Below are 14479 nucleotides of genomic sequence, written 5' to 3'. Positions count from 1 at the left end.
TCTCGTATCGCCGGATATCGTGCTCGCGCCGAACATGAAAGAGATTTTCAAGGAGTTCCTATCGGACAGGCGCTATCGCGCAAACGGAAGTTTCAGCCTTCTCGCGCGAACGAGCTGTCATCTAATTTCCGCCTTTCTCTACTCGTAGTAATTGATAATCGCCATAAAATCGCTAGAACGTTATTACTTGTTTTTTTTTTTAGCCTTTCCTCTTTCGAGGTGGGGGAAGTCCTAGAGCTATATAAAATCGAATACGCTGTCGGGAGAAGCTCTAAGGTTACTCGTGCAACTGACCGCGCTTTTCATTTTACTTCTACCAGCAACGAAGAACGTTCTAACCATCTAAGGTTGCACAGAGATCGACCGACAGTTTCGCTTTTCTTTTCTGTCGATGATTTTCAAGAGGAATACGTCATCGACGACGAAGCGAATTAAGTTTCGCTTTTTTGCGCTGTCGTTTCTCAGTATAAAATATAATCTTACGTCCTCTTCACACTTAAATTACGGAGTTCAAGACGTTAAAAACAACGATATTAAAAAGCCGGAAAAGAAGTCGGGAAACAAAGCGATGATCGTGATACGCGGATGTAAAACGGACTGTCAGCCGACAGGAAACGGACGAGCGCGCGAATGTGGCAGTCCAATCGAAGTAGTTCGGGACAAGATCGTCGATAACAATTAGACGAGTAGGAACTGCAAGAACACTGGCACAACGTTTTCGTGTGTGTCTGCCGTCTACGTATTTTTATCCTACGGCGAGGTAGGTAGGTAAGTGGCGACGGGGCGGGGGGGGGGGGGNGGGGGGGGGGGGGGGGGGGGGGGGGGCAGTTCAATAGACTACTTCGTAGAATTTCGATGGACTTCGTTGTAACATGGTCTCCATAGATCAGCGGGTTATACGGCGAGGATTGCGGGGAAGAAGTAGGATAAAGGGGACAGGGGGAGTGACGAATGCGCTCCCTTCACGTTCGGAATCGCCACTCGAATCGACGATGACGCTCGGCTCGTGCTGATTGGTAAGTTGATAATCGAGAGAAATAACGAATGGTTTTACAACGTCAGGATGTTTTGGGACCACAATTTCTTGCGGACCTTCGCCCTCTCGCGTCCCTACGTATCCCTGAAACAGACGAAAGAACACACTCGTTGTTATCGGTACACGTAACACGTGATTTTAAAGCGTCATCGAGAAACATCAAACCACCGGATGGCGTTAGTAATCTTCCCGCTCTTTCAGTTGTGCGAATTGAGCTTTCCAATCTGTACCGTCTGCACATCGGATCAAGCGAATGAATGCAATATATTATATGTATGCATAGGCGTAGCCAACCCATATAGCACAAATGTTCAAAAGACATCTTACAGACGTCCCAGGGATGCTCGAATATTTCTGGGACGTTTGTAGAATCACATGATTTATGCTGTATGGGAAAATGGGCGCTTGTCCCCTCCACAAATTTTGGTGAGGAAAAACAATTAAATAAAATCAGTATAGGGTCATAAGGAATCAAGCACTAATGTTTTAGTGCTATATATATTACGATAATATATATACGAGGGCAAGGTGAAAAGTTCTCGGCCTGACCCAGAAATGGCATTCCAATCGGCGAAAGTTTACGTTTCCTGCCTGCGCGCACATATCATTAGTTCGTATGACAAGCTTCAACTTGTTCGCTCAAGTAGTTTGTGTAAACGAGTCTTTGCAGTACACGTCTTGCGCGTGTTTCGTTAAAATGGATAAATTTGAATATCGTGCGGTCATAAAATTCTTCGTTTTGGATGGGTTAACCCCTAAGGAAATTCATCCGAAGTTGACAAAAGTTTACGGGAACTCTGCTCCTTCAATCTCAACCGTTAAAAAGTGGGCAGCTGAATTTAAACGTGGTCGCACGTCGCTCGAAGATGACCCACGTGAAGGACGGCCAAAAACTGCAACCACACCGGAAACTATCGAAAAGGTGCACAATATCGTGTTGGACGATAGGCGAGTAAAGGTGTGTGAGATAGCTGAGGCCGTGGGCATATCGGAAGAAAGGGTGCGAAACATCTTGCACGAAGAATTAGGTATGCGAAAGCTCTGCGCAAGATGGGTGCCGCATTTGCTGAATGCGGATCAAAAGCAAATGCGCAAACGACATTCGCAGGAATGTTTGGATCGATACAAGAGGGATCCGACCGATTTTGTGCGGCGATTTGTCACCATGGATGAGACATGGGTCCACCACTACACGCCAGAAAACAAACAGCAGTCGAAGCAGTGGGTGGAAGCCGGTGGTTCAGCGCCAAAGAAAGCGAAGTCGATCGCATCTGCCGGAAAGGTCATGGCCAGTGTGTTTTGGGATGCCAAAGGGATCCTGTTAATTGATTACCTTGAAAAAGGCAGAACAATTACAGGCGAATATTACTCTAACCTTTTTGACCAGCTCGATGTCAAAATTCGCGAGAAGAGGAAAAAAATCATCTTTCACCACGACAACGCACCTGCGCACAAAAGTGTGTTGGCAATGGGAAAACTGCAGGATTTGAGGTACGATTTGCTCGGCCATCCCCCCTATTCTCCTGATTTGGCACCCTCGGACTTCCATCTCTTCCCAAACCTGAAGAAATTTGTTTCTGGAAAGCGCTTCGCGTCCAATGAAGAAGTTGAGAGGGCTGTAGATGAATATTTTAACAGTCTTCCAGAATCTCACTTCCGGGAAGGAATACTTATGTTGGAGAAACGCTGGACCAAGTGTGTTGAAGTCAAGGGAGATTATGTAGAAAAATAAAATCGCTTTTTAACTGAAAATCACAGTCTTTCATTGTCAGGCCGAGAACTTTTCACCTTGTCCTCGTATATTAGAGACATATATATATATATATATAATTTCACATTGTTAATGGTGCTAAAACACATGCTTGAATTCTCATGTCCCTATGCTATAATTTATCTTTCATTGAATTTCATCATATTTTAAAAAACAATTAAATGATAAAGATCCTAAAAGCAAAGAAATATAACTGATATATAATCAACATTTCACGAAAAAGTTATAGCACGTGATTAGATTTTTGCAATCAGAAACCAATGATCAACAATGTTTTATGAAAATTAGTATAATGAAAATTTCTCAATTTCATCAGTAGACGTCAATACTTGCATCGCCTGCAATGATTTTGGCGCATTTCAGTTACGTAGGAAGATTCTTTCTAAATAAATAATATCTAAATTTATGTGAAAATAAATTTTCGCTCCCACTGAAATCCTGACTACGTCTATGCAAATATAAGTTTCATATAATCTCTTATTCAGTTATATATAAGTATAAAACACTTCCAAAGATTGCGTTACGCGGAAAAACTATTTGCGCCATTCGGTGAAGTAATTGTTTTAATAGATCTAATGTTCCACTCAGGGAGAGAAGGAAAGGAGGGATGATTCGAATCTATTAGACGGATACCTCAAGATAACCTTCTCCATCAGCATAGACAGACGGCCTTCCGAGTGACTGGGCGGAAGCAGAGATTTGAACAGTTCGCGAATAAGCGACTCCGTCATTCCCGGCGACGTGCGTTCCGCCGACTCGAAAGCGCCGCGCAGCTCCTCTATAGCGCCGCCGTTCTTACCGATGCCGCTGCCGCCTTCGCCGTTATTGTCTCTCGACGAATATTGGTGCTTTCGTTGAAGCTGCGAGAAATCGATAAAAATGTTCACGAAAAACTCACGCTAAAGCTTCTATCGTTCTTTATTTCTCTCGTTCCGTGTATAGTTAATCAATCATAGAAAGGTGGCGACATTTTTTTTTTCAATGAGTTTTGCAACATATCTCGTGTATCCAATAGGAAAATGTATCACTCCAACACTGAGCATCAGTTACATTACATCTATGTTATAATTTCGCACTCAACAATGCAAATGTTATATAACATTTACATTATTGAATGCAAGATTATAACATAGACAGTGTAATGTTGGATGGAGTTACTAAAAAAATAACTCTCTTATTGGAGAGTGTTCCGAAATTTAAATAAAAAAGAAAACATTTAATTTGATTTTTGTGGCTGAACGCGTATGTTAATTAATTGGCGCCATACCTCGGAGAGTAGAGGCAGAACGACGCCGGATAGAGCGACGCTCCGTGGATGCTTGAGCTCTTGCGAGCTCCTCGGCCTCTGCTTGTCCTCGCTGGGTCTGTGATCGACCATCGAGACGACGGGCACTTCCGGTTTGCTGTTTCTCCTCTTCTCCCGTGTATTGAAGTCCCTGCCTCTACCGTCCCGTTCTCGCTCCCGGACGTCCCTGTCTCTTTCGCGGCCGTCACGGATTTCTTTCGGTTCTCTAAGCGTGGACTCCCGGCTGGAGTCACGATAGTCTCGGTCGTCTCGCTTCTCTCTCGTATCCACCGGTGGTGGAGGCGCGGCCTCGTGTGGTCGGGACTGAAAAGGGAGACATCAGGATACGAGGAAGAACGTTAAAATATTCAAGCTATTCCTATGTAATTAAATATTTGTAAGATCCTTCTACTCATTAGTTTCTATAGTTTTAAAGGCTTGGAAAAAACCGGGATTTTCAAATATTTTAGCGGTTCCTTCCTGCGAAGAAAACGTTTCTTCCATATTTCCTGCGGATATTTTTGATTCCTTTCCACGGAAAAATGGAAAAAAGCGGTTTTTTAAAACTATGTCAGTTTCTACTGGAGCACTGTTTAGTATGTATAGTAATATAATTGGAAATATTGTTTAGTATATAAATAGTATTTTCTCATTCTTAATACGTTATCTGGACATGCTGAGAGAAAAAATATTAAGAAAATAAAAACTACTTTTTCGACGGTGATATAACATATTTACTTAAATCTAAATTGTTTATATGGTATAAACGATTACTTTCATAAAAGAAAATTTTTCATTAAAAAAATATTTGTTCCCAATGTTAAAATATATAAATAAAGTGATTTTAATAATGTTATATAAAGTTGGTCACTGAATACATATTTTTTAGATATTTTTTTCTCACAGTTTAAGGTATAATACAACGTATGTTACATCGATATTTGCAAAATAAAAGCCTTGTCTGTAAATTTTCAAATGCGTTTCATTTTTTGATTACTTATGAGCAATATTTGTCATTGATCGCGACGTACCGGTTTCGTTTGGCCATCGCGCAATGAATCTCGGGACTCGCTTCTGTAGTGATTCAGCGTGGAATCCTTCGGCGGCGATCGCGAGGCGCCGTTCGCGTGCGGCTTACCCGCCTGACTGTGATTGGAGGACCTGTGATTCGTGTGTGTTAGGGTCAAGGATGTCGGCTGCTCGTCCAGCGGCAGCATAGGCATCACGGATCCTTTGACCCCGTGCGGGCCTTTCACCGTCATTATCCACGGCTCGTCCATGTCGCTGTCCTGCTTGGATTCCTCCCTGAAAAGCGCAAGAACGCGGTTACAATTTTACCAGAGCGCTCGACGTTTCGACGAGAACGCGCGTACTAACAAATTTTCTATACGAATAACAACAGATCGTCGCAATCGAAGAAACATCTATTCTGTATGGTGTTTACAAACATGTCTAGCCGCAACATCGCTCGTACCGAATTCCGACGGGAACATAAATCGCGAGATACTCACGAGTCCGAATTCTCACTCTCGGTCTCCGACTCCTCGCTGCGCTGCGACTTCCACTTTTTGTACCTGTCGATCAGGTCGATTAGGTACGAGTTCTTCTTCGCTTTTCGGATAAACTGGAACTTCAGCAACTCCTTCGCCGTTGGCCTCTGCGCAAAATGGACGAATAAGAGTTAGTACATGGAAAAGAAATTAGTATCGTATTCTCACGCAATAAGCAAGAATGATAAAACTTGCTTACGTGAAGAAATTTAATATAGTTCCACTTTGGAAAAATTGTTCGCTTCTTCGAGCGTTTGCACAAAAATCACATTCGATGGCATCGGGGGAGCGAGTTCTCAAAGCGTCGAGACAATTTAATAGTGTACTCACGTTCTCGGGGTCTTTGTTAAGGCAAGCCTCGACGAATTCCTTGAACTGTTTCGTGTAATTCCCTGTCAACTGCGGCGGATTGTTCTTGGGTATTAGGAAGAGGACCCTCATGGGATGCAGTTCGCTGTTAGGCGGTTCCCCTTTCGCGAGTTCGATCGCCGTGATGCCCAGGGACCAAATGTCAGCCTGTGGAATGAGCATTCTTGGACTTGCGCTGTGTGCTCGGACGAAGCGCTAACGACACGCTAATGAAAGCGTGACCCGCGCGTGTGCGAGAGAAAAGAATGAAGATGAAAATAGCACGATTGTACGTGAAAAAAAGCTTATATCTCAGAAACTTGAGGAAAAGGAAATTGTTCAGAGAAGCTCTCAGCAAAATTAAAAGTCGTGAGAACTCTGACTCACGGCGTGAGTCCATCCGTTATGTAGTCCAGATTAATACAGACAAAAAAGTCTTGTATCATTTTATCAAATTTTGAGTTATTAATTGGAAATGGTATAGAAGAGGCATCTTTAACTCAAAAATTTGCATAGTTATTTGCAAAATGGACTTTTTTGTTTAAAGTATCGTCTTGAAATTCTCCAATTCTCTCCAAGAAGTAGAATTTGGTTCAGAAAAAAGGATTCTAGGATTACGTACTAGAATGAAACGAATTAATTGATACTGAAAGCACTTCTCCACTTTTTCCAAATATGCTCTCGCGGAAGACCCGATTGAAATTTCATGAACATAATTACCTTGGAATCATAAGCGGACTGCTTAATGACCTCGGGTGCCATCCAGAACGGCGTACCGACGAAGGTGTTCCGTTTGCTCGTGGTGTTCGTCAACTGGCCGGCCACGCCGAAGTCGGCCAACTTGACGTCGCCCATTTCACTCAGTAAGACGTTCGCCGCTGTATAGTTGGACCATACCGATTAATCTCACAACGTAGTTTTATTCATTTTTTGGGGCAAGAATATCGAATAGGTTGGTGCCAGAAGTTCGTCATTTAAATTCTATCTCGCACCGATTTAGTAATTAAACAGGAAACGGGAAAACTTTGCTTAATTAACGCGACTGCTGTGATACTTAAAAAGTTTCATTTAACTACGAAACCATGGATGATTTCGTCCTGAATTTTGTCCTACGAACTATCCGCGCCGACCTAATGAAACGTCCACAATATCGCGCGATATATCTGGCTAAATCGTCCAGTGTAAAAAGACTCGACACCTACACGCTGGACATCGTCGAGTAACACCCTTCGCGGCTTATCAAGCGGACGTACCTTTAATATCTCGATGGAGCTTACGCTCGCTGTGCAGATAATCCAGCCCTTTGAGCACCTCGCGTAATATCACGGCGATGTGCATCTCTTCGAAGCTACCGGCCTTCATCAAGTCCAGGGCCGAGCCGCCACCCAGGTACTCCATGATGATCCATAGCTTCGTACCCTGTCGAGCAGAACGTGCCCGATTGAGAACCCGCTGCATAAACGCGGCTCGGGCGATCGCCAATTAAGACGGACTCTGATTGACCTTGAATGCGGAAAAACGACGCAGTAGTCGTTTTACACTTTTCCGAAAGGGTACGAAAGCATTTCCACGAGATCGCCCCGTCCGATTTTTCGAATTTCTCGTTCACTTGGAAAACAGCCCATTCTGTATTTCTAGTTATTTAGCAGACTTCATTTGTTATATATATATTAATAGGACGACAAATTTTATCATCGTCACACTCGCGTGACGAGTTCTGTTATATGACGTCATAAGACGAGAAATCACATGTTAAAAATTATTGCGGTACGCAATAGAAACAGACCAACAAAATGATCGCCTCCGCCGACTTGTAAGAATGTCCTTTTACTTCGGCAATCAATAAATAACCATAAAATTAACGTAACAAGAATCATGAGAAAAAATTGATTTAAAATGTAAGTTGCATATTACACTACTCTTCACGAAGCAAAGCATACCTTGAAGATCGACTGAGTAAAAAAAAAAAAAAGGAGAAGATATCGAAACAAGGTAGTTTCGATATGAACACGAAAGAAAATGTCGATACAAAGATATTGAAATGAAAATATCGGCAGAACATCCCTGAATACAATGATATAAATTCGGTCGACAATCTGATGAGGAAACGTTCATGGGTATTATCATATTCATATACATGGGTATTATCGTTCGAAGTGGTCAACGATACGGAGCGAGAGCGTCGGGGTTGCGCAAGACGATATGATTAATCCACGCGGTTGTTCCGCGTAATGAAGATTTATCACTTTGAGCAGTTGTAAATTATTGTCTAACGCGTGGCCGTTAAGGAAAGCGTCGTTTCCCACACGGCCTATTAATTTTCCCCAACACCACTCTCGTTGCTCTCCAAGGCAACACGCGCGCGTCACAGCGGATCTCTCCCTCCCCCTCTCATCCACGACGGTAATTATATCCGACATCGATGACCAATCACTGTGCGACTCACGGGGTATCGGATAAATTATACAGCGCGCGTCGACGCGCGTCGGTGATGTTGGCGGTGGCGCGCGCGTAAGGGCGATAAAGCCGATGAGTTATCGCGCGTTAATAATCAGCGCCGGGATACCGAAGATTTACGCCCTTTGCTCAACCGATTATAAAGAAACAATTAATTGCCCCACTCGCTCGACCCCCAGAGGCGCGGCCTTGCGGTTACGCTCTCCTTTTTTTCCCAGCGCGCCGAGTGAGAGTCGAAGCAGACGGTTCGGCTATGAATTTCTTGCGCCGAAGTATCGCGCGATAGATAATGAAATCGCAAGTAAAAATGAAAAAATCTAAATCTAAAAGAAAGTGTCCTGGCACGGTCAATCGCGACGTAATCCATTACCTAAGAATCTCCAACAGCGAACTGCCTGGACCGGCAGTCGATCAGACATAGAGAGCGCCGTGTGAAGTAGAAAAACGGCCGAAGGAAGACTTACTCCGTGCTGCATTCTGAATAACCTCCGAGAGACCGGACACAGTCTCGGTCGCTGTTTTTCGTTCGACGCGAATAATATTCGCAGTTTAAACGGGTTCGAGAGAACTGCGCCATTTGTCACCGTGGTGGTCCGCTCGGACTACTTTTTCCCCTCGGGATCCTCGAGGTAGGTGGCGAGAGGGTTCGTTCAACCATTTCTGCGGCTTTCCGCGAAAGCCCAGGTTGCTAGACCGTTCGTCTCCTCCTCGCTGACACGGGAGGAAGTGACGACCGAGCGCGGTCGCTCGACGTTTTAGAGATGTTATCTCGATTAGTTCGAACGGTCGGAGCTGATAAGAAAGTAAATCGCTGGGTTGATCTTCGATTAAAGGGACGAGGGTTAATGAGCCCCGCGAGGATGATCGTGCGAATATCGATCGCGCAGCACCAAGTCCTTCTCTAAGAAAGCACATTTGGAAATCATTAAGAATGTATTACAAAGGCCTTATGAGAACTGATTTTTTAACATAAACCCAAATACATAAATATGTTTTTACGATATCAACCCAAACTAACGTCACGATATAATTATACGTAAAAGCAGACCTCGCGTGTGGTCGTCGAAGCCCTATTATTTTAAAGCCTCCGGCGAAGCTGTTTAAATTTACTATCCCCCAAGCGATTAATGCACGTGACTCGCCTCGCACGTGGATCCGCGCGAGTCGTCACCGACGACGATGAAGGAATTGCGTTACGTAACGGAGTTATGCGCGAGTCCTCGTGCAAGGGAACTATATTATTAGTCGGCCAATTTCCTAATGGTCCGGATTTCTCGTTCGACATGACCCGAGAATAGTCGAGAATCATTTTTTCCCTCCCTCCACTGCCTGCCCCGGGTCTTCCTCCTCCCCACGCGGTAATTGCGATTAATTGACGGTGCGCGGTAATCGGCTACTTTCACTCTCGACGCGTTCGACATAATATCAGTGTTTCGGGGAGAGGGAAGAAAGCCGCCTCGAAAATGCGATAATGTCGGTGACCGATCACGGCATCGTTCTAAAATTAGTCGACATTGTTTTCGGAATTTTTGTCGTTTCTCTTTACGGGAAAAAAAAAAAAGAAAATGGAGTGCAACCGTTTGCACTGAAAAATGAATTTGGTTGAATCTACCTGACAATGGACAACGCGTTTTGTTTGAAGGAAACTGAATTTCTAGTTACACGGACGAAATTTAATTCATTAGAACTAGAAATTTTGTTTCCTTCAAAATACGTTTGATTGTCAGATAAATTGTAATATTATTTCCGAGGAATTGCACGCTCTAAAACCAAGTAAATTAACGTAATTATAAAAAAAGGAAGAGGGAAGATGAATTTAGGGGTTTGAAAAATTCAGTTCACTCCGTGTGATGCATCCACGCGAAAAAATACCACCCGCCGCGGCTGATCGATTTATTCGCGTGTCCGAATTTATCGATGTTTAATTCAGTGTTTTAACCACGTGAGCGAACGTACAAAACGGCGACGAGGAGGCCGCACGGAAAGGTGGAACATCGTAAAAGCGAAGATTAATTCCGTCGCGTCGTCCATCAATGCCAACGGCACTCCTGCCATTTCGCGAAACGTTAGGAACAAAAGGACATAACGCAACGGTCAAAAAAGCAACGAAATCGACCGGCCATTAATCATCGCCTGTGCGCTCTTGTCTCCACGCCACACGTTGCATTTTGTCAGGGTGTAACCCTCACGGAAAATGTGCGCCATGAAAAGGGCTCAAAATCGATTTCGATTCAGGGATTGTTATCGATGTTCCCCGATTTTCATCGGCAATACATCGCAATACGATTCGCCGCGAATTCGATTTAACACGTCGGTTACAGCGACGTTAGGGAACCGTGTTCCCAATGTTCTCGTATATCATTTTCGTTATAACTGCAAGACCATCTTTTCAATGGAAAAGTTGAGGTAAACCCGTATATACACAATATTACAAATATGAAAATATTATTTTTTAATTTTTTTTCTAATAGCTTTATAGTGACAATATTTCTTTCAGTAAAGTTTGATATTTCCACCTCTCTGCCTAACTCGGAATTTTATATTCCACACCAAAGCGTAACTCCCATGACACCAATCGAAGGTATCTCCTCCGGCAACGACAACAACTTCGGCGATAAAACACAGCATCGCGCAACATAAGGTCGCAGCGAGTTAAAGCCCCTCGTCATCGATCCATCGTAAAGTACAGGCAATGATCGCGGCGGAAAATCGACCTACTTGACGCGTCTCTCCAACGCGCCCATCGCGCTCCTGATCGCAAATTAGTCGCGAGGCTGTGAATCGAATCTGCACAAACACAGCCACACGCGCAATCGTGCGAAACGCGCTGTGAGAAAGCAAATGGCGAAGAAGAAGTGATTTCATGAAGAAGCGCCGAGACATAATAACCGGTCAATTATTATACCGTTCATTCATAAAATCTCGGCCGGCGCTCCTCTTCGGAACGCGCAGCATTCCACCGCGGCGCGGCCATTGTCTTTTGTTCGCGGAGCACAATGAACCGGGTATAATAGGGTAAAAGGGAAGGAGCGTCGCGGATTTTTGCTCATATACCGCCCAGATATTACACGCCAGGTTAAAATCCGTTTCGCAAAAGTGCTTCCGCTAATTATCCGCGATACGCCGCCGCCGGGCGACGACGGTGCTAAAAAGCGCGTTACGTGATAATTTTATATTTCCGATACCGCACAATATGATCCCTCCTATAACGAGACGAAATATTAAAATGACGAATAACAAAGGCGTTCTTTCCTTCCAGTTATTTTGCTTTTCATTCTGATATTTGTTTAATACGAGATATATGAAATATCTTATCAAATATTCACTTTTCAATAACATCACCTTAACTTTTTCGCATAGTAACATGGGAGAGATCGACTACTGATATTAATCATTGGTGAGTTTGTAAAATGCAATGAATTTTTTCTAAGGCTGCTCTATGTTTATTTACAGCGATCGATTTCAGTTGCCATTCTACATACAAAAGTGTTAAAGTGAAAAGAACCATACGCTTCATCAATCCGGTGATTCGGGCGAAACAATATTTTTAGAAGATCAATAATGAAGCAATATTCTTAGCCGCGACGAGAGCAGACAATCACGACGGGGTGGACGCCCTCATAATCGTCGATACATCCGGATTGAGAAAGCCAGATAGGAGTGCCTGCGTCGCGAGAGAGCCTCGCCTAACTTTTATGCGTTTTCGCATCTACGCGTTTCCGCGAGCGTGCGTTGAGAAACTCGAGGTATGCGCGCGATGAGAATCATCAACCCCGTATTGATTAATAACGGATTAATTATCGATCCTTCTGTTACTGATAATCGAATTAATTAATGGACGATTCGAACATCTTCGGGATCGCGATGCAAGGAGCGGCCCGATAACCGCCGTTGACCGACTTGCTCTCGGCTTTAATAACAGTTTCCGAAGACGGGAGAAACTCTCGCGACACAGGATAATCGCAATGCATGTTCGCGGTATACCCGTTACACGCGATGACATCAGGCGCGTAGACGGACGCGTGGGCACCCGCGCGTTCCTCAGTCTTCGCAATAATCGTGATCGATGTGTCACGCAAGAGATTGCATTGTGCGAAGAAACGGGAAAGTCTCTCGCAGAGGAGGGCGAAAGAGGAAGAAATGACACGGTCGCGTTCGCTCTAACATTAGAAGGATCTCGCTTCGTCGTGCTTGTTGGATGAAATTAAAGGCAAAATTATTTCAAAGTATTGTTTCAAAATTCTGAAAAAAAGCCGTCTCTCTCTGAATTTTTCCGCAGATTTCTTCGGTTTCTGCACCAAGAATACAAAAATTTGTTTAGAGAATTTTATGCGTCTTCGATTAAAACCCGCCCACATTTACTTCTTTCCGTAAAAAAGAAAAAAAAATCCGTGGAAAAATTGGGAAAAAACTAACTTTTTCTACGAGTCGGAATTTCTCCCCCCTTCTGTTTCTCACACACACAAAGGAACGATAAATTTTTCGCACAAACTTAATATTTCGTATTCGACGATTTCCACGCGCACTAGTGTGCGTCGGTGCCAACGCGGAACCTTCGCCGTTTAAATAATTGTTAACTTGCGCGAATATTCAGTCAGTCGTATTCGGTGTCTTGTAATTACGCAGTGTAGTGGACGCAAACATTTTCTTACCTCGAGAAGTCTACTACTCGTAAAGACTCGCTGATATCAATTGCGAGCATCCGAGGGTCACAAAGAGAACCAATTACATCTCGGAATATCGGAGAAACAGAAAAGATAAATTTAGACTTCAGCCGGTCGATGCTTAACCAACAATTACGGGTTAACGCGAAAGAAATTTCTCATTCGGGTTCATGGACCTTTCCGAGAGAGAGAGAGAGAGAGAGAGGGGGGAGGTTAAGAACCCTTGATCCACGCAAACGCTCGCGTCAAGCCGGACGTCATGGTGCAAATTAGCGAGAATGCATTTCGACTGGAGGCGCTCACGCTCGTGAGAGAGCAACCGACTGACTAACTAACGATCGTTAATGACCGTTTCCCGCGGTCATTAAGAAAACTTCTCGGCCGGGGTCGCGATATCGGGGCGCTGTTTCGTTTCATAAGTGATCATACCGGCGGCTTTCACGTTCCTCGAAAACGAAGGGGGAGTTCGCGAAAAGCGATCCATTTCCTCGACATGAAGTCATAGCGGAACACAGCGCGATCCTCCTTCCACCTTTGCTGCAATTAACGGTTCCTCAACAATTCTCGATCGCGATGATTCACTTTGTATACCCACTCCTCCCCTTTCTTCCGACCTCGCTCGCCATAACGGCCCCTTTCGCCAAGTTTATGATTTATTCACCGACGTTCTCAGGTCAGTCGAGTAATTGGTCGTCGTTATTACGAGCAATCGTCATTGCGGAATCGGTAAAACGTAATGCAAGTAACGGTATAACTACTGATACTTGAATCGAAGCATCAATCCCTGTCCACGAGCGTCATAGAAAATAGATAAAAAAACGGGGCGACGTGTCAAACCGGCGAATTTCCCAAGGGATCGATAAATGAGAAGCGCGCGCCGTATATTAGCGAGCTATTTCATCAGACGCAGCGTGGGAGAGAGAAAAATTGAAAAATTCCGTCATCCACTTCAGAATGTGGACAATGTGTCTTCCTCCTCCTCTCCTATAGCCCGGCAATGCAACAAACGGTCGCGTGGTTCACCGACTTCGCTGCGACTTATGCAAACCAACGACCGCGCGCGCAACCTTTCCGCTCGCGATCCCGTTGATCGGCATGATTCTCTCGTGGCGCATGTGGCGCGCGGATGCTTTCTCCCGCGTCTCTTACGACACATTTCCAGTGCTTGAATAAATCCATGCTGAATTGTCGTCGAATCGACGAGAAGGGTATCCAAGGTAGACGTTGGAACGGCGCGCGTACAAATTATAATTATTTTAATAGTAACTGAAAACTACTTGGAATCCCAATAAAGATGTAATGATTTTGAAGTTATCACTGATATTATAGTGACAATCATTCTTTCGTTATGGTGATTATAATTAGAAA

General features: G+C 44.1%; 1 protein-coding gene across 5 annotated transcripts in view; it reads right to left on the bottom strand.

Annotated features, from left to right (window-relative positions):
• Positions 1 to 799: 799 nt before the first annotated feature.
• The window catches only part of LOC106750994 (serine/threonine-protein kinase 24-like), a 99907-nt gene continuing 86227 nt past the window's right edge, over positions 800 to 14479 (bottom strand). For 4 of the 5 annotated variants that reach the window (XM_014631737.1, XM_014631747.1, XM_014631720.1 and 1 more), the window contains 9 exons: positions 7244 to 7409; positions 6711 to 6868; positions 5973 to 6158; positions 5604 to 5749; positions 5124 to 5397; positions 4075 to 4416; positions 3441 to 3667; positions 2482 to 2652; positions 800 to 1120 (listed from right to left, as the gene is read on the bottom strand). In XM_014631737.1, coding sequence (XP_014487223.1) covers positions 1111 to 1120; positions 2482 to 2652; positions 3441 to 3667; positions 4075 to 4416; positions 5124 to 5397; positions 5604 to 5749; positions 5973 to 6158; positions 6711 to 6868; positions 7244 to 7409 — 1680 coding nt within the window. In that variant the 3' untranslated portion in view covers positions 800 to 1110. The remainder of the gene's footprint in view (positions 1121 to 2481; positions 2653 to 3440; positions 3668 to 4074; positions 4417 to 5123; positions 5398 to 5603; positions 5750 to 5972; positions 6159 to 6710; positions 6869 to 7243; positions 7410 to 14479) is intronic. The other variant, XM_014631727.1, reaches the window with a different exon arrangement.

The sequence above is a fragment of the Dinoponera quadriceps genome, unplaced genomic scaffold (genome assembly GCF_001313825.1).
Source record: "Dinoponera quadriceps isolate SergipeBrazil2010 unplaced genomic scaffold, ASM131382v1 scaffold46, whole genome shotgun sequence".
Taxonomy (NCBI): domain Eukaryota; kingdom Metazoa; phylum Arthropoda; class Insecta; order Hymenoptera; family Formicidae; genus Dinoponera; species Dinoponera quadriceps.
Note: the sequence above shows the minus strand (reverse complement) of the source record. Positions and strands in the feature narration are given on the sequence as shown.